Here is a 20731-nt window from a genome sequence, read left to right as displayed (position 1 = left end):
TAACAAACCATGTGGACATCACAAGCGTGATGGGGGATGGGAAGGGGGCAAGTATTGTATAAATACCATTTAGGACAGTTATGCAAACATCCTGAAATAGTTCATATTCCTGCACCTAAAGAGAGGACCATTTAGCAGTCTTGCAAGAGATGTGGCCTCCATAAGTCCTGAAGGGGTTTCCCACAAGAGAGTCTGGAATCTGCTCCCTATTTGTAACGGCGGCCACATATGTGCTCAGCATAGGAGTTTCTCTGCTGGGTCCGGCAGTTCACCTGAGCAGTTCACCCTCTGCAGGTCCACAAGCACGTCGTCCTCATTACCCTGAGTACCTGTCTGCTCTGCCAGACGGTCCTTGGCCACCCCCTGCTGTTGGACTGATGGGGACGCCGGGGACATAGGCCTCCCGTTCTCATAGAAGGATAGGCCTGTGTTAGGAGGAGCTGCAGGGCTGGTAGTGTCTCTGCACTGCATTTCTTTGGGATCCTTGGCATTTTCATCCTCACCCCCACCATGTCTGACGGGCAGCAAGAGCGGGGCAGTGGCTGTGCTGACAGACATGGGCACCGGGTTGTGGGAGGAGCTGATCAGTGATTTTCTCTCTGGGATTTTGGCCTGAGGGAAATTTTACAGGAAAATGTCGATGTTTAGTAAAAAAAAATATATAATGTTCCGCTATAACCATGAATTGTGATCTGTTGTTCCAAATAGTACGTCAGAATTTCTATTGTAACTAATCATTTGTGACTGTGCTGGCAGTAGTATACCACTCAGATTCAGATACAGAAGCTTTTCATAAACAATCTTAATACATTTGTGTTGGAGTAACATGCCTGTGTAGTGGATTTGTTGCAATTTTTAAGTCACTTGAACCACATACCTTACCTTCCCCTCTCTGGCAGAGCCCTTCGCCTTCCCCGGCAGATGGACTTGGTTTCGGTCTCTCTCCCTCATCATACAGGTGGATCGCGATCCCCGGGACAACTGATCCATTGGATCCAGCTCGACATCACTCCATACCTACGAAAGGAATGTGAATGTGAATGAAAATGGCATTATGACAATTTAACTTAATTGCAATTGATCTCCTTAGATCCTGATTTATGTTACTGAGATTTAAAGTAAGGTACACATATAATATACTGTACGTGAAGTGTTATGTTCTAGACACCACACCAGCAGAATGCAAAACACTTTATTGTGTCACTTTTAACCTCTAACCTTTAAAAAGCTTTTGTTATTTCCACCATGCGTTAGCCCTTTCAATAGTTTTAGGGAAATTCATGGATGTCCACTTGGATGGATGGACTTCCCCCTGCATTCAAGACACCCCTCAGCTTCTAATGAGGTACAGGAACTAACCCAGAAAATGTATCCTCAATTTCTACTGGAAGCACAATCACAGTGTATTGAGGTACATTCCTCACAGCTACATCATTGGTATGATTCCAAAGCAATCTACAGCAGAATAATTGAGGCACATGTTGTAGCTTGTGTGCTGTCTGGGAATTGAACCCTTGACCTCAGTGGTGCAGTGGCACTCTTCTCTTAACATGACTTGAGCCTTTTCACACGCAGATAGATCTGATACAATAATACGTAAAGTGACATTTGAAGTAGTTCCAAAACAAGCACAAATGAACACACTGTGTCTCCCGTAGACATGGAGGAGATCCTGTAGAACTTGTTCTTGGACCCAGACGACGCCCTGCTGAGCATGGACTCCCTAAAGGAACACTCGCTGTTGGACACGGAGATGCAGTCCTTTCGAGGGGGCTGGGACAGGAAGCTCAGGCACGGCACATTCGCCGCCAGAGTGTCCCTGCTCAGCCACAAACAAAAACAACAAACAAAAAACAAAACAAAACACAAAGACTGAAAGCCGTGCTGTAAGCCATTTACAATCTAAAACCATTTATTTTGGTATATATGGTTAACATATGGGCTTGTCCACTAACCACACCAGGTGAAATGAAAAGAAGAAATCATAGAATGAGGGGGAGTGTACAACTCAAAGATAAACTGCACTCACCTGTATTTGGAGTGGATGATGGCATAGATGAATGGGTTGTATATAGCGGAGGCTTTGGCTATTACCGCGGGCACTGTCTTTGAGTATGGTGTGAGGTAGCTGCCATACCTGGAGGAGTATGTAAATCAATCAATCAATTTGTTTATTTGATCAAGAGGGACAGTGTACATTAATGTACAATAAAATGTAAATACACCCAATTATAGCCAAAAAGGCTTCCATTGGCAGTCCCCCTGCCAGAGTGACAAAAGGCTATACAACCTTAAAAAAAAAAGGCATTTACGTATAAATCAAACATAACATTGACAATAAATTAAAAAAGGCCTTCAGTCCTGACCACAAAAAGCTCAGTGTGCATATGGAGAAAGTCATCTGACAGTGAATGGCTTGCACAAATGAAATGATTCTGCAGTCTTTCCATTCCTTAGTGTGTGTGTGTGACTTGACGTGTTTATGCAGCACAGCAGTGACCCAGCAGTACTGTGGAGGGGATCACATGCCAGATTATCCCTCTCTGCCGAACTTCTCTTCTTGTATTCTCACCCTCTATTTAACTCTTCCTTCCTTCCTTTCTCTCTCCCTCTCTGTCAGTTTTCAATGCAATAGGCTTTATTGGCATGACTGTAAGGACAATATTGCCTAAAGCATTAAATCGATCTTATGATAATAATAATAATAAAGAATGAATTAAAGAAATTGAGTAAAATGGGAAAAATATACAATATTAATAATGAAATGGCAGACCCTTAAGTAAACAGAACAGAAAGTTAATTTGAACACAGCCTTTATTGTTTTTATACATATATTTAATAATATTGTAGGTTTGTCCTCCAATTCTGCTGTCACTTAATTTCAATAAAAGGCCCTCATGCTGTCAGCCCTCAAACTGACTGAGTCAAAGGTTTTCCTGAAGTCAGTAAAGCAGACGAATATTATTCATTATTTTTGTATGCTGTGTACAAGAAGATGTATAAAGTGTGAGTGTGTTAAGTATATGATCTGTGTGCCAATTTGGGAAGGGTTTTCCAAGGTTGCTGCCTCTGTAGTTCCTTGAGTTGAAGTTGTCGCTATGTTTATATACAGCCGCGGAAAAAATTAAGAGACCACTTCAAAATTATCAGTTTCTCTGGTTTTACTATTTATTGGTATGTGTTAAAGTAAAATGTACATTTTTGTTTTATTCTATAACCTACTGGCAACATTCCTACCAAATTTCAAATAAAAATAATGTCATTTAGATCATTTATTTGCAGAAAAATGACAATTGGTCAAAATAGCAAAAAAGATGCTGTGTCTTCAGATCTCGAATAATGCAAAGAAAACAAGCTCATATTCATTTTTAAACTACACAATACTAATGCTTTAACTTAGGAAGAGTTCAGAAATCAATATTTGGTGGAATAACCTTGAATTAAAATCACAACTTTCATGTGTCTTGGCATGCTCTCCACCAGTCTTTCACATTGCCGTTGGGTGACTTTATGCTACTCCTGGCACAAGAATTCAAGCAGCTCGGCTTCTTTTCATGGCTTGTGACCATCCATCTTCCTCTTGATCACATTTCAGAGTTTTTTTTATGGGATTCAGGTCTCGAAATTGGGCTGGCCATGACAGGGTCCTGATCTGGTGATACTCCATTCACACCTTAACTGGCCTGGCTGTGTGGCATGGAGCATTGCCCTGCTGGAAAAAACACTTCTCAGAGTTGGGGAACATTGTCAGAGCAAAAGGAAGCAAGTTTTTCTTCCGGGACAACGTTGTACTTTGCCTGGCTGAGGTTTGTAAAAGACCATGAGGATTGAACCAAAGCGGACTGGAGGGTCTCCTAGTTCGTCTTCTCTGATGAGTCCAATTTCACAGTAGGTGCAAGACTCTGTGGCTTGTAGGCCTCTCCAGGTCTCCGTCTAACCATCAGACGACCATGTGTTGGGCAAAGCTGAAAATTGGACTCATCAGAGAAGACGAACTAGGAGACCCTCCAGTCCGCTTTGGTTCAATCCTTATGGTCTTTTACAAACCTCAGCCAGGCAAAGTACAACGTTGTCCCGGAAGAAAAACTTGCTTCCTTTTGCTCTGACAATGTTCCCCAACTCTGAGAAGTGTTTTTTCCAGCAGGGCAATGCTCCATGCCACACAGCCAGGCCAGTAAAGGTGTGGATGGAGTATCACCAGATCAGGACCCTGTCATGGCCAGCCCAATTTCGAGACCTGAATCCCATAAAAAAAACTCTGAAATGTGATCAAGAGGAAGATGGATGGTCACAAGCCATGAAAAGAAGCCGAGCTGCTTGAATTCTTGCGCCAGGAGTAGCATAAAGTCACCCAACGGCAATGTGAAAGACTGGTGGAGAGCATGCCAAGACACATGAAAGTTGTGATTTTAAATCAAGGTTATTCCACCAAATATTGATTTCTGAACTCTTCCTAAGTTAAAGCATTAGTATTGTGTAGTTTAAAAATGAATATGAGCTTGTTTTCTTTGCATTATTCGAGATCTGAAGACACTGCATCTTTTTTGCTATTTTGACCAATTGTCATTTTTCTGCAAATAAATGATCTAAATGACAATATTTTTATTTGAAATTTTGTAGGAATGTTGCCAGTAGGTTATAGAATGAAACAAAAATGTACATTTTACTTTAACACATACCAATAAATAGTAAAACCAGAGAAACTGATCATTTTGAAGTGGTCTCTTAATTTTTTCCGCGGCTGTATTGTATCTGGTATCCTGTCTTAATATCATTTAAACTTTTAGCTTTGACCAACAGATACTGATGTAGAAATCATTGTTGGACCTTTGTACCAAGAACGGCTGAAGTTAATAGACAACATAGTGACACGAAGATAACTGGAGTTAAATTAAGATAACTGGAGTTAAATGAAGATAACTGCCTTGTCTAAATGAAACAACCATGTACATCTTAAAGATAGCATAAGAAGTGCTTTTCTTCATAAGTGCTGTCAGACTGAAGGCCTGGAGGCAGTCTTGAAAAACATCATTCTCTATCAAAGTGACATTTTCATAGACTCGGCGGAAACTCGCCTCAAGTTATGATTAAATGTCAGATGACATCACGTCAGTGTGGCTCGGAACCTAAAGTTGTTAGACTTTTTTCTTTGACATCTTCCTGCGCTTTTTCGAGACGCCTCTGTCAGGGTGTTTACCCTGGTCAACAAGATGTTGCCAAAATCAGATTGGAAGTGACTTTGAGTAGGAGCGTTTTTCAAGGCCAGAAAAGCCACACTAGTCCCTTAATAGAATGTTTAAATGATTTGTTTAAATTGTCTTCATTTGTTCACTTTTCTCAACTTTTGACAGATCTTTCTACCCTTGTTTGGAGATTTGTCAGTGTAAAAACCTTTAAGGGCGTCTGGGACTTTATCTAATAACATTTAGGTTTTTTTCTACACAGTATTCTACACAAATTAGGTATGAGTGAGCATGTAAACCCCCTTAGGGCCTTGAGAACCACCACACAATTCCTCAGTAATTAAATCAAATAGAATGTCTGATAGATGTGTTCACCAGCCAGTCAGATTCCTCCTTTCACTGAGGGTATGATCTTCAAAATTGTGTCATTGCCAAGGTCATTTTAGCTTGCCTTCAGCCATGAAAATCTGGTAGGCTACAATCAGTCTTGGAGCTAGAATTCAAGCCATTGAAAATGTGAAGGTTGATAGACCATGAACTAGTCGAATTAGTGTTGAAGAAGAGTTGAAATGGCTGGAAGAGCCTTTTTATCATGGATTTAATGCAAAAATATACTGCATATGCATATTTACCAGAACAATTTTCACTGGCAAACTCCTGAATGTCCTGTCGTCTGTGATCTTAATTCACTTTTGAACTATTTGTGGACTGTCAGCCTACATTGTCCCAGTATACTAAGGCATTTGAGTTGAGAGAATCTGTAATGTAGGATGTCCATACACTGTACAGCAACATAAAAATGTTTTTCCTGCCAGTGCGGGTCATACAAGACATAGACCTATAACACGTAGCCATGTTGTAAAAAGAAAGTCAGTAAACTCCAATGTTTATACTATACACGTAGATGTAAGATATAAGTATTATAGCTGTTGTACGTTTTCATAAGGCTGGTTCGTACCCGGCCCAGGCGATCAACGTCACAGTGGCGTACGGAGACCAGGACAGCACAAACACGATAATGACGATGAAGGCAATCTTGGCCAGCTTCCACTCCGTCTTTATGGACTGCTGCTGAATCAGGGTGGACTTCCTTCCTTGACTTCCCAGCCTCTCGACATCTCTAGAGAACAGTGGGATGAAATAAGATGTGGAAAGCTCATGCCCTTGAGAAGTGAATGACATTACCATGGAAAAAGCCACAGCATTCGAGTGTACTGTACTTAATGTGCCATTCAAAGGGTCTTATTGAAAGATTATAGCTTAGATCCTGTTGGCATTTTATGTCAGACTGTGTGCGTGTGTGAGCACTGTGCAGTCGTTGGTTCCATTACTAGACACAGAGCAAACTTACAGTATTGAAATGGAGCACATGAAATGTGGCTTATGGCCATTTGAGATGTAATATCACTGACAAATTGTATGGTGAGGGTGCTAAACGAAACATAAGTCTATGCCTCAGTAATATGTCAAAATTTGTAATAAGGTTTAACCAAAAGGCTTAACATCAAATTCGATGTAATTTGAACCGCCGGTGTGACATCTAGGTGTTCATTTTGCCTAGGGTTTCTCAGTTCTGCTCTGTCTGAATTACCAGGCACCGCAGGTCATAGGTCTGTCCCGTACCGTATATGTTGACATTCATGGGAGAATTGTGAAACACCCAATTTGCTAAATTTGGTGTTGTCACCTTGTCAAGATCATCTTGTCAAAAACATCTACTTGACATGATTTGTTCAAGTCACATTGACATCAGCAAAGGCAATGTAGCTGTCTGTTGAAACACACCAAATGTGTATTTAGGTATTTGTCAGTACTGTTTACGCTTTGAGGAGTATGATCGCAAACATGTGATTAGAATGTTGCTAACTGAAGGTTCCATCTATTGATATAATATCAGAGCCATTTTTGATGATAATGTATATAGATACTTGATTCCTATTCCCACTACCCTGCTGCTTTCGCAATTAAATTTCCCGCACGGGATTAATACAAGTTTATCCTATCCTATAATTCTGGCACAACTTCCAAAAAGAAAACCTCCTTCCTTAAATGTTGTCATTGCCATACAACAGGTGTTGTGCTCTCTGGAAGAGCAATGAGGGACGCTGACAGTTGCAGCCTGTCTACCTGCCAGTGCTGCGGATGGCCAGGAACATGAAGAGGTAGCAGTAGAGTATGATCCCCAGCGGGATAAAGAAGACGAAACAGCAGAGCATGAGGGTGTAGCTCTTGTTGGAGGGCGTGGAGGTGACGTAGTCCCATGTGCAGGAGGTCATCAGACCCTCTGGGATGTAGGAGCCTGGGCCAACAAAACACACCACTTAATGACTGAAGCCATGGAGAGCACACGAAGCGTAGAGTAGCGTAGCAGTGTCTAATTCTTTGAAGCTCTGTGAAGCGCTTTGCCACTCAGCATTGGAAGCCGATAGCCCCCCACTGTGCCTTGAGCTCAACTGGTCCTGAAGATGTTGATAAGGCTACTGATGGCATTCCCAGAGAATGCTCTCAAAGACTGAACCACGCAGCTTGGCTAAGGTTTTGACAATGATAATGTATGAATATATATACAGAATAAAACATTCTCGCACAGCTTGAATGTATGCTATAGGCCTCCACTGTATATAATACATTGCGCCCGTTGGGAAGAAAAAATGTGTCCCTGCGTGTGTCTGAGCAAAAGAACGTTTGGGTTTGGGCAGTATGTTTGTCCAGTATATGCAGGGACACAAACAGGTGTGGGTGTGTGTGTTGGGGTGTGGGTGTACAGTATGTGTGTGTGTGTGTGTGTGTGTATGGAACTTACTCCATCCTAGCAGAGGAGCCAGGCTCCAGGCTAGTGAGTAAAGCCACACCACGAGAATGATGATCAGAGTGCGGCGTTTGGATGTCCACACTATAGCCTGAAAGGGCTTAGTGATCACAATGTAGCGGTCAATGGAAATGGCCAACAGGTTGATCATGGAGGCGATCCCGAACAGGGCCCCACAGAAAGCATATATCTTACAGCCTGGAAATATAGATTAGTTTTGATTCATATACTGTATCTAACAGCCTGGAAATAAAGACTAGTTTTGAAACATATATCTTACAGCCTGGAAATATAGGCTAGTTTTGATGATTTTTTTGTGAATGTATGGATTCATATCATGTATTAGGGCTCAATATAAATAAAATAGAAATTAATTAGAAGTACAGTTAGCACTGATATGCAGATAGAGCACATTCACAGCAAATGTAATATTTACATATACAGTAGATAACAAACAAGCACAGTAACAACTATATAAAAAAATTATAAAACACACAAAAAGCCAAATTTTTTTTGTTATGGTCTTATGGTATATGGTCTTACCAGTTTCACCAAACACCCACTCCTTGTAGAGGGAGTTGATGAAGAATATGGGTGACTGAGTGATGGCCATGAGGAAATCGGCCACAGCCAGACTCATGATGAAGTAGTTTGGTGGCGTCCACAACTTTTTGTTACTGAAACAAAAATAAAAAAACAATTGTCAAGAACAGAGCATTGAATAACGACGGTGTTGAAGACAATCATCTGTCAAGTTATTTTCAATCAATACACTGTGTATTTACTGACATGGATTTTCCAAATATTCACAAAGATCCGCATTGTTGTCATTAAATGTGATAAAGGGCTGTAAGGTCATGCATAAAATGTAGCGTTTCTTTATAAAACAGGAACTCACACTATCTACAAAATGTACACAATATGACTGCAAATGTAGTTTAAAATACATGCATATGTACTGTGTATTTTGTGGTTATAATAACTCAAAATTGACACACCTGCATTTTGTCATGTGTCCCACCACCACCAAAAAGGACATTTTAGTAATTGTGTTTTTTTATCTCATGTCCTTTATCTACAATTCTATTGTGAGTCTCACTGATGGTTCAGTTAACAGGACTGAAGACCAAGCACACATTGCACACCACCTGTGTTACTCAACAGCTCTCCAAAATCGGCAAACAATATGCCAGTTAGAACCTTATTTGGCCGCATCTACAGGATGAAAACAGATTCCTCAGCCACCGCTGATTTCCATCCTTTACGCCCGCTTAATCCAGAGCATCGGGAGGTTAGAATTTCCATCGCTCCACTATCAGTCTGATTGGACACTTGTGCATTAATCCAGCACCAACAAGCCCCCGTGCACAATTATCTCTGATTGAAGCTCTGCAGTTGCCACTCTCCCCCTGATTCTCATCTCCCCCTCAGCAGGCACTAGGACCCAGCGGACCATGGCAATCAGCAGGGGGCATACCACAGAGCCTGCTTATCACCCATACTTTGAAATGCCTCCTTTTTTCCAAGAATAAAAAGGCAGACAATCATTATGAAAGAACAGCCTCATAAAACTGCCCTACATCAGCATACGGTTCAAGAAGAAAAAAAAAAATCTGTAGGTCAGAATTTATTTTTTACACGGTTGTTTCATGGGTGTTAGGGAAAATCCACTCATTATGAAAAGTGTGTGCTTATGAACCTTCATTTCTGAAAGGGTTGGGGAAAACCGTATTTCCAGAGGGTGAGGTTGGTCCAACATAATCCACTATTAGTCCCTGTATGGCTGCATGACAATGATGTAAAGACCTTTTTGTTTTGTTTTGTTGTTATTCTTTGTGTCCTTTATGTCCAGTACATCCTTGTTTGATCCTTTCAGTCTGCAGTGTTTTGTAAACAGTGTTTTGACAGAAAACTATTCTCCCCCTTACAAAAGCACCTTGAAGTCTACCTGACATTAAAATGAACAGTGGTTGAGTCAGACCCACAGGCCAGGGGAAAAACATACTCAGAAGTAACCCAACTCCGGAGAAAATTGGCAGAAAATTGTAGACTCATTCGCAGCATTGATGTCAAATGAACAAAGCAATGGGCAGCAGGGCTGGGGTTGCATGGCCGTTAGCACTCATCTTCCAAATCTTCCGAAGAACACATGTCTGTAATCCGGCACCAGGAGATGTTTTGCCCGTGTGCTTTTGGGACTCGTGCAACTGAAGCACTGAACAGACATCTCAAGCACTCAGACGCTGAAGCAGCTGACTCGTGAAGGTGCCCTGGGAAAGTCCGATTCCTCTTGTGGACATACTATACATGGACATCTTTGAATCGAAAATACTGGGATGCACTTTACAGTTGTGGGAAATGAGGGATAGTGGTTTTCAGTCATTGTTCAAGATTATACATTTTATGTCAATTTTAGATCAATTAGAGATTTTGTTATCACAAAAGTGTCACACTTCTGTTCACAAGCAACAGACCACTTGAAGTGAACTGGATTCATCCTCTGAGCCGTGATTGTTTGGCTGTAGAGATTCTGATCCATCACAACTAGCTCCTTGATCACTACAGACTAAACACTTAGCACAGTCTGGAGTGTGTGTGTTTTGTGTGCACGTGTGTTTGTGTGTGTGTGATTGTGTGTGTGAGAGAGAGTTAGTGGGTATGTGTTTGTGTGAGTGTGTATGTGTGTGTGTGTGTGTGTGTGTTTTGTGTGTGTGTGTGTGTGTGTGTGTGTGTGTGTGTGTGTGTGTGTGTGTGTGTGTGTGTGTGTGTGTGTATGCATGAGTGAGTGGGTGTATGTGCGTTTCTGTGCGCGCATGTGTGTGTGTGTGTGTGTGTGTGTGTGTGTGTGTGTGTGTGTGTGTGTGTGTGTGTGTGTGAATGTGTGTGAATGTGTGAATGTGTGTGTGTGTGTGTATGTGTGTGTGTGTGTGTAAATGTGTGAGTGAGTGGGTATGTGTGTGTGTTTGTGTGTGTGTGTTTGTGTGTGTGTGTGTGTGTGTGTTTGTGTGTGTGCTTATGCATGAGTAAGAGGGTATGTCTGTGTGTGTATGCATGAGCGTGTGTGTGTGTGTGTGTTTGTCTGTGTGTCTTTGTGTATAGAGCAAAGGCTGATGCTTGTGTTTGGTCTCCAGGGGCCAGCTGTTACTTCCGCATCTTACATCAGCAGCCCTGCAGGATGGCAGAGGTACAGTACTGAACCCAGTCCAGATAAGGCCACGCCCGCCTGATGGTCCAGTCTCACATGGCTTCCAAACAAGCTCCACTAACATGACAAACACTCATTTCATATCGGGGCTTCCATATCGAAAAGAGTTTAATGTGAAATTCACAGGCAAATGGACTAATAACGTAGATCTGAAACCAAGAAAAGGAGATACAAACAGAGGTCAAAGCAAACATACTACTATGCCATGCCTTACATTGCTTTAGCAAGCACGGATGTTTACAAACATTAAATCACTGCATTACCTTAGCTTGTTGGCCCCGCTACCCTTGTTGAGTGAGCGTATCTAGGCCAATGAAAACCACACAGGACCCCTCACTGAGGACCCTCATGCTGAGTTCTTTCGAGACATGGAATTGGCGGCGACGCCCACAGATGCGTTGTTTCGCTTCACGCACCACCAAGCACATCCCATCAAAACCAGGAGGAGGTGTGGCCATTCCAGGAGTTCACATTTTGGATTGGTCGGCACTCATCCCTGAGGGCTCTGCTAGACTCTCACAGGAATAGAGTGCCTCATGGGGTAGAGAGCAGACGTGCTTCTGCTTCAATTCCGACTCATCGGATTATGTTGCATAACGTTTACATTATGTATATAGCAATCACAACCACGGCCATAGAAACAAGTGGAGCTTGTGGCTGCGGTCCGGTTGGAACTGATTAATTCAGAAACTGACTGATCTCAAACAACCGATACGCAGAGGACAGAGAAGTGAATGGCTAGCAGGAACTACCCCAGTATGGTAGTATTGGTATATACTGTATATATATACTGGTATATATGCCATATATATATGGTAGTCTCTCTATGTTCTCCAGAAGGAGTATCAACACCCACATTAACATCTATCTAAAGATTTATTTCATGTTTTGCATCAACCATGAGCAAAGACATGCAGCTCAAAATAATCATCTGATGTTCACGTAAATGTAGTTATGGACAATTAATAAACCTATTGAGCGGCTAGTGTAATTAATCAAACATTGAATTTAGTTTCAACCATAAACAGATCACATTCTTCACACATACTTTAACTGTAATTTCCATCTCTGTAATTATCAACCTGTTTCACAATTTTTCAAACAGCAAGCACTATGTTCACCATGAGCCCCACAGATCCTGTTTTATTAAATCAGTGAAGCTTTCTGAAAATAGCCTTCAGGTCCGTTTAAGCATGCCCGTCATGTGTGACCAAAGTTTTAAGTCTGAGACACACAGGCCTTTATGAGCTCATAGCCCACAGATGTATGACTGTATGTGTAGCTGATGACTGTAATTCATTGTCAGGTTTATGTTGCTGCTTTTATTGGCTGTAATGATAGCTGCATGTAAACGTTGGCCGAACTGATGTGCTTTGATGTCAGACCATTTTACAAATGGCTTCTCTTCTGTTTTTCCAGTGCTGCAGATCTGCACAGCAGTGAGAAATGTACTAAGGCGCAGCCTTTTCATTTATAACTTATATAAAGGCCATTTAACTACAGACACCACACTGTGCACACTGTGTTGCATACTATTCAGGGACTTCAAGGTCATTAATTTATTGTCTCTGTGACTAGATGGCAAAAGTTGGTGTATTGTGAAATCAGCTCAGTAGCCCACAGTCTTAATGTGCGCCGGTTTCCCTACATGCACTGTGATTTCAAAAGCTGTAACCGATAATAACTTGTCTGAGCAAGCATCCACGTTCATATTAACTAAGCAGAGGGAAATATGAAGATATCAGGCTTAATTTAAGTTGTGCAGACTGGATCCCTAATCAGGCAATAACGCTGCAATGAAAGCTTGAAAAGCTTATCAATAATTCGGTACCAAGCAGTTTAAGCACTGGCATCTGCTGTGATATTATGTTCCCAATGCTACAGGAAGTGTTTGAAGAAATTTGGCCCACTTCTGCGGAGTGCTTGGGGTCTACTGGGGTCCCCTACAGTTAACTTTTGAATCATCTGACCTGGAATGATACACCACCGATTCTTAAGGTCATGTCCAACACAACTAAGTTTGATGGTTTTATGGCCAACCATGTTGGATTGTCAGCCAATTTAGAATTTTCCTAAAGTGCCCCTCAACAGCACATCGGACCATATCACAGGAATACATTGATGCATTGAAACCAAGTTGATGTGGATTTTTATGCAGTTTTTTAGGCTGTTACAGCCCCAGGAAATGAGATCATGTATTCCCAAACATCCACATCCGCCAAGAAAATGATCTGAACATGCCATGAAAAATTCCCCATTATGGCCATGCTATGTAGCATCATCATAAAACTCTTCTGTCCTCAGCAATGCATGTTAATACAACAAAAGGTCACAAGACAAGTTTACAAATGTCCTTTGGACACTGCCAGACACTAGTGTTAAAGTGCTTGGCTCCTCCATCACCTCTTGCAGCTGCCCTCCAGATTGTTTTCACTGTTCCTGGAAGTCTGCTGTGAAAACATCCCCTTGTAAAGAGAAATGTGCCTCCAAACTATCAGCGCACTCTCGTCAGTGTTTGGTACATCACATGGGTTTAGCTAGTGGCCCTTGTGGGTTTTATAAGAGCAGGGTATGTACAACTGACAGACTTTGAGAACCAGCAGCAACAGCAGCAGGCGTTTGGATGGAGCAAACGGCAGCCATCAAGCTGAGACTCGAAGGAACACTTCACCCTTTCAGATGCCTACCCCATCCCCCATCCCCTGAAAGTGGACAACTGCAAAGGACATTTTGTCTTCAAAAAAAAGACGTGATCTTGGAGAGATTGACAGGGGAGCCGGGAGTTACTGAGTGACGGTGTAATACTAAGAGCAACAAATGCAGAAAGCATGTCAGCTGGCCTCTGGAGGGGACCAATCGGCATGCTTTTAGGTCCTTGTCAGACACGCTTGAGTCACACACACTCACGCACAGCACCTATCTCCGGGCCACAAATGCCCAAGGCTCTCAGGCATTGGCGACGGAGTAGGAGTGGGCAGGTACACTTGAGCGCTCAAAGGAGCAGCTGCTTTTGTCGGATTCCAAGAACTGGAAGAACAGGAGCCCGTGCAAACGGAGAGAACTGACTCCCAAGGGCGGTTTCCTAAGCCCAGAGTCTAAAATAAGTCTGTCAGCAGCGCTGAGTACCATGTCAAGAGGGATAACGTTCAAACTGCAGAGCCCCGCGTCTCGCTCTGATGTTACATTTATAAATGATAAAATGCTCATCAGCATTTAAAACAGACATTCATTTCCGCATGGTTTCACTCTGCCTCTGAGGCAGGGGTGTTTACGGAAAAAATCAGAGAGAACATGGAGGAAAAGGCGCACGCTCTTGTCAGAACATGACACTAATCATTTGTGGGGACAAAGTGATCCCAATGGTCCCAGGGGAAGTTCCAATTTTAAGCAAGACGGCCTGCACGAATGGGAAGAAGTGATATGATTTGTTTGATGGTCTGTTTCCTCTCATGAAGCTGGGTAGAAATGTTGTAATGAGGCCTTGAGTTTTTTCTCCAGTAGAGAACGCAACTGATGACAATGCTAGTGATGTGTATACAACACAATAACGTAATACAGAATAACACAAGGAATAACATATGTTTTATATTTCATATTTTCTATGACTGATAAATACATACATACAAATACATACATACAAACACCTAGTTCATAGAACTTGTCAAGTGAACTATCCTTTATAATGCATGCAACAAGCCTCTTACCTGTGAAATAAGATATTTTACATGTTTTTTAGGAGGTAACAAAATCATTCTTATGGTGTGGTGGCCTACCTGAAGAAGGCATAGATTACCAGAGCATTCCCCACAACGCCCAGAACACCGATTACCACGACTAAGAATGCCACGATGTAGTGCCAATGGTCCGGGACATCCACCTTACGGAAGAAGCCTCGGTCCATTGTGTCCACACCTGAGAAACAGAAGGATGAGGGTGGTCACGTCTGGGTCCACTCAATCGAACACACACACTAGAGGAAAGGGCTTTTTCTCTCTCTGTCTTCTTCTGTCTGTCTCACACACACATGAAAACACAAGCATATTACAACTGACTCTCCATGTTTCTATCTCTCACTGTCTCCCCCTCCTTACCTTCCTCTCTCACACAAGCATATTGTATGAGAAACATTCTCTATCATTCTTTTGCTTATGAAAGGCTGTCGACCACCAGCAGCCCAGCAGCCCTTTTGTCACATGAATGAATGGATGACAATCACTGAATCACCCGATGGATAATGAGATCAGCTGGAGCAGTGTTATAATTGCCTGGGTCTCATTTTCACTCATTGTCTCACAATAGGTAGTCCTTGACTGCCACTGGACCTTTGTCAAACAATGTAATTGTTGAGGTTACAGGAAACAAGCTAATTGGGTGTGGGGTGTGTGTGTGTGTGTGTGTGTGTGTGTGTGTGTGTGTGTGTGTGTGTGTGTGTGTGTGTGTGTGTGTGTGTGTGTGTGTGTGTGTGTGTGTGCGTGTGTGTGGGTGTGTGTGTGGGTGTGTGTGTGTGTGGGTGTGTGCGTGCGTGTATGTGTGTGTGTGTGTGTGTGTGAGAAAGACAATGTGTGTCTCTGTGTGTGTGTATGTGTGTGTGCTTGTGCTTGTGTGCATACAATATATGTACACTCGAATGTTAAATTTCCAACCAAAAATTTGCCTGAGTGAATATAGTACATTTCTTTATGTCTCTTTTCAAAGGCGAGTCCAAACTGAATAATTAGAAAATAGTGGTTAGCTAAATTAAATCACACTCTATTTAACACTCAAGCTCTAGGGATAGTTGTTTTTACAAACTCTCAGTGGAAATGATTAATTATCATTTAGGAAATGATTTCAGAGTTACAGAGCAGTGAGACACTTTTGTCTTTATATGACCTTGTTTGTCTGGGCACTTTCATTTCTTCAGAATCTGCATCTGGGAACCTGACTCACACAGTCTGTCATGACACAATCCTGTCTACTCCCCATCCCTCCATCTGGAGTCTCCTTTCTCCTTTCTTACTTTAGCTTGATTGTACTTATGAATAGGCGAAATGTTACGTAGGAATTCAGAACAAGGATGACACTAAGATTGTGATTGTCCGCAATCTCCGGTATATATTCCAATTTAGCCACGCATTGTTCTGCTGACCGTGAAACTGTTTCTATTTCCAAAAAAAGAGTTTCACGGATTACTCATACAACGTGGCAGCACTCTTTTATGTGTCTCTTAGCCAGGTCACAAGGGTCAGGGTTGGGATTGAGGTGGTGGGAGGAGATGGGGGGGGGGGGGGGGGGGGATACTTCATGCATCCTTTCTTTTTTTCCTTTCTTCTTTTCTTCTCTTTCACCTGATATTTGTTCCCAAAAAGCCAGCTGTTTTTGTAGGGGTGTTACGGAAATTGTACTTTGCCGCAGGAGGTGGGTTAGTCCGCCAATGTTGTGCCAAGCTCTCTGATCCTTACCCAGTGACACGGGCAGAAGCAATAACATAACTTAAAGACCATCAGACCCACTAAAGCTGCCTGCCCAAGAGCACTGCCTGTTACTTCACAGGAATATTACAGAAATACAATCTGTGAAATGCGTGTATTTACGTGTTATGATTGTTTGTGCTTTGATACATTTGTTCAAATCCCTTCGCATAATCCCACTGTTTTTTTGAGAAAGCTGCTAGAGTATAAAAGGATAGACACAGAGTGTGAAGAAGCTGGAAAGGTTATGGAATGGGGAATATGGATACACTGCAGGGGCGTTAAAGTGAGGTATTCAAATGAATAAAAGAAGTGAAAAAGGATTGAAGAGAGGGATGATGGGGGAGAGAACAAGTGAGGGGGGGGAGACAGGAAGTGAAAGAGATTAAAAAGAGTTAACAGCTAAGTACAATAAGCAGCATGAGTCCGTTGAAGCAAAAAAATAACATGGATAAGTAGATATCTTAACATGGATAAGAAGACTACTTACATATTGTCACTAACAACATGGAGGGATGAATAAAGAAGACATTATTCACTGTTATTGATGGCGTTATAGCTACAGATATGTTAATAAAATCGTGTTATGTTTGTGCAATTAATAATCAGTGGGACGTATGATTTGTAAGAGAAATAATGGACAGCGGGCGGAACACAATCTTATACGGGTCAAGGACTCAGCCTCTGCACTAATCCAAATCCAATCTCTCGACCAGCACCCTTGTTCCTACAAGAGTGTCTCAGGTGTCGCTAACTCCAGGTGGCCAACAGACCCTGAGTGTTTTTAGCAGTCGCTTCAACTGTTTATGAAGAGGCACAGTTGTGTATTTTCTGCAATACAAACTCGGTGCCTAGAGGCATTTAATAATCCCATTTGATACCACTATGAATTGCTTAATCTATCTATTATTCGACAATGTACTTGTAATTACAGTGCATGAAATGCCCTGTATTGTTATTCCAAGGCATTTTCTTCTTATTATTATTCTTCTTACCTTTTTCTGTGATTAATTCAGCCCGAACCGCTTAACGTAGAAACGTTAAATTCAAACTTTGTCGCGTAGGTCTTGTAAAGGACACTTATGCTATGTATTTTCAACTTTTCTAAACTTTATACTTTTTAAGATATTCCCATTGACTTACATTGGGCCATTATGACATCATAATAGGGTCTTTAAACTGGCTTGCACCTGTGCTTCACTAACAGCTGCGCCAAATCAAAGGAACCTCTTCTCTGTCCCTCTCAATTTAACTGTAACTAGGAACATTAAGACACCTTCCATTCTCTACTTTTTTTCTCTCCATCTCTCCATCTTTCTCTCTATCCCTCTCAGTCTACTTTCTCTCACACTCAATCTCTCTTCTTCACTCCATTTTTATCTCCTTTTTTCAATATTTTCACTCTCTTTTTCTCTTTCACTCTTCTTTCCTTCTTCCACTCTTCTTTCCTTCTTCCACTCTTCTTTCCTTCTTTCACTTTTCTTTCCTTTCTTCACTCTCCTTTCTTCTTTCCTTCTTTCACTCTTCTTTCCTTTTCTTCTTTCCTTCTTCAACTATTATTCCCTTCTTTCACTCTTCTTTCCTTTCTTCACTCTTCTTTCTTTTCTTCTTCCACTCTTCTTTCCTTTCTTCACTCTTCTTTCTTTTCTTCTTTCCTTCTTTCACTCTTCTTTTCTTTCTTCTTTCCTTCTTTCACTCTTCTTTCTTTTCTTCTTCCTTTCCTAACTTTTGCATTTCATGCACTGGTATTTCCTTCAGGAAATGCATTTTCTTGTATCCCTTTTCTTGTATCCCTCATTTTAATCCTTGATATATTTGGTGAGTCGACTGAGACATTCTCCAATGCAGTGTTTGAAAGAACAGCATTTTCATTTTCAGCATAAAATGTTAAAATCTCAGCTCAATGCAGTGGTACTCTAAAGACAGCACGGGGTACGAGCTGCCATATTGAAAGGCGATGGTTAGACACCAGGGAGCTTGTGGCAAGCTAACGAGAGCACCAGAAAAGACCGAAGCATGGCTTCAGCTCGCAGCTGACCTCACACTCCCATCGTGTCACATCTCGCCACCATCTCCTCCGAGGAAGATCAACCCGAATGCGACGGGAGCGTGGTCCTCTCAGCATGACGGAGGAGACATCTTTGCTGCAACCCAGGAAACCAGCTGCGCAGCAAGCTGACTCAGGCCATTATCGAACGCAGTTCAGCAAATCACAAGACGCGCATCCCCAGAGTACTGTACTAGTGGTGCATGAGAAGAAAACCATTGGATCGTTTTGTGTAGAGACGCTATTGTCAATAACTGTAGTTCCGCTATGGTGAAGCCAAGAATAGAGATGCACAGATAGGCTGCACATGGCATTGTGCTAAGCACACGCTCACCATTCAACAACACGAAGAAGCTATCGCTATGAACACTTTACCTAAACATTAAGAAGGCCTTACTACAGTGTTTATGGCTGTGTAATATAAAAGGGCTGAAAAAGGTATGTACAGTAGCACTTACAGTACAGGGCCATACAATTATTTCAAGACAGCCTGGCGTTAGGCTGCACAGAAGGGCTTTGAATCTTCAAACTGAACAACAACACCTCCTACATGGCAGACACAGTTATTCAGAATGAGAGTTCATAATTGCAGCAATGTTAATTGGGCGAAAAAGACAATAACTGTAATGATTGAGGAAAGTGATTAAGCTAAAGGCACAGTGATTAAAAGGTCACAATCACCTAACATAGCTGACTCTCCATTTAGGTGTCAATCATAAGAGGATTTATTTCCTTATGTTAATTTGATCAAATCGAGGTGGAGTCACGCAATGCTTGTCTGGCCTACCTCGTTTAATGGGAGGCCATTCACAGCTTTTATCATTGCCCTACATCAGAAATGAAGAGGATGCTCTTGTTCTGTCTGCCTGTGAGGGCCACTGGGATTACTGGAGGAAAGAACATTCATACAACTTCCTAATTTCTCTGGATGTCCAGCACGACCATGGTACATTGAGAAATACAATTATGTAATAGTGTTCATCCTAACATATGGGGTTTGAGAACCAATCATGTGGAAAAGAATGCCTATATGATAAGTTATGTCATGGGTTTCTCTACTGTGCAGCCACCACAGCATAAAACATCCATAAACCTTTTACACTAAGTGTCCATTACACTCTATTCACATATAAAAACTTAACACATGAATGAACCGGTTCTTAGTGAAAAGAGTCAAGTAGTTTATAGCCAAGTAGTGAAAATAGTCATGCAGTTTGGGTACATGATATACGTAGAGGAGTATCATTTAAACTATTCTTATGTATTCAAGTATTCGTATGAAGTTATATGCCAAAAGGGGAAAATGGCTTGTGTTTTTATCTTGGATTGTAGCATTAACTCCACATATGCTGCCTATACTAGGTTCACTTACAAAACACTGAATTTAAACATTATTTGAGTTTTCTGTGGATTACTCAATATATTGTCCTGTTAGAGAAAGATGTACACTGTGCATAATTCTGAGTTCACACTTTCACAAAAAGAAGCTAGTGGTAAACCCACTGACTAATACCATATCTCACACGATTCATTTCACATGTTCACTTGCTTGTGGATGTGTGTGAATCGATCTTAAAAATATTGTTGCACAGAAATTGTACTCTAAGTACTGTGTGTAGCCCAAATGAGAGTCCTTAAGTAAAATATTGTTCTATTTCTTCGCTTTTTTTAGCAGGTAACCATTTTTGATGTATATCAATGATCAGATTCCTGACTCCTGATTAAGAAAAGAATCCTTCATTCATTCCACTTGTCTAGTCGGATCTTAAGAGCACAGTAAAATGAACTCTTTCATTCTCATTGTCTCTCTCTTCCAAGAGAGCCTGTGCTAAAGGGTCATGCCCCAGGTAAAATCAATTTTGTTTGTAAAGTAATGGTTTTATAAGTGAATACAATCAGTGAGCATATCACACTCTGAAACTGAAAACACATTTCTTCTCAAAATTGTAAAATAAACACTGATATGTTATGTCTATTCTGGCAGTTCATGTCCATGGATAGAGATTGAGAAAATAAGGCAAAATTGTACTACAAGGC

The 20731-nt window shown here is 41.5% G+C and overlaps 1 protein-coding gene across 1 annotated transcript in view; it reads right to left on the bottom strand.

Annotated features, from left to right (window-relative positions):
* Window positions 1-234: 234 nt before the first annotated feature.
* Window positions 235-20731, bottom strand: part of opn4xa (opsin 4xa) — a gene marked incomplete at both ends in the record, with an annotated part of 21148 nt that continues 651 nt past the window's right edge. The window contains 9 exons of the mRNA XM_080834227.1: window positions 235-612; window positions 883-1017; window positions 1645-1819; window positions 2030-2137; window positions 6142-6303; window positions 7311-7482; window positions 7987-8190; window positions 8536-8669; window positions 14971-15109. Of these exons, the coding sequence (XP_080690353.1) occupies window positions 235-612; window positions 883-1017; window positions 1645-1819; window positions 2030-2137; window positions 6142-6303; window positions 7311-7482; window positions 7987-8190; window positions 8536-8669; window positions 14971-15109 (1607 nt within the window). The remainder of the gene's footprint in view (window positions 613-882; window positions 1018-1644; window positions 1820-2029; window positions 2138-6141; window positions 6304-7310; window positions 7483-7986; window positions 8191-8535; window positions 8670-14970; window positions 15110-20731) is intronic.

The sequence above is a fragment of the Sprattus sprattus genome (assembly GCF_963457725.1).
Source record: "Sprattus sprattus genome assembly, chromosome: 3".
Taxonomy (NCBI): domain Eukaryota; kingdom Metazoa; phylum Chordata; class Actinopteri; order Clupeiformes; family Clupeidae; genus Sprattus; species Sprattus sprattus.
This window is presented reverse-complemented; position numbering and strand designations above follow the sequence as displayed.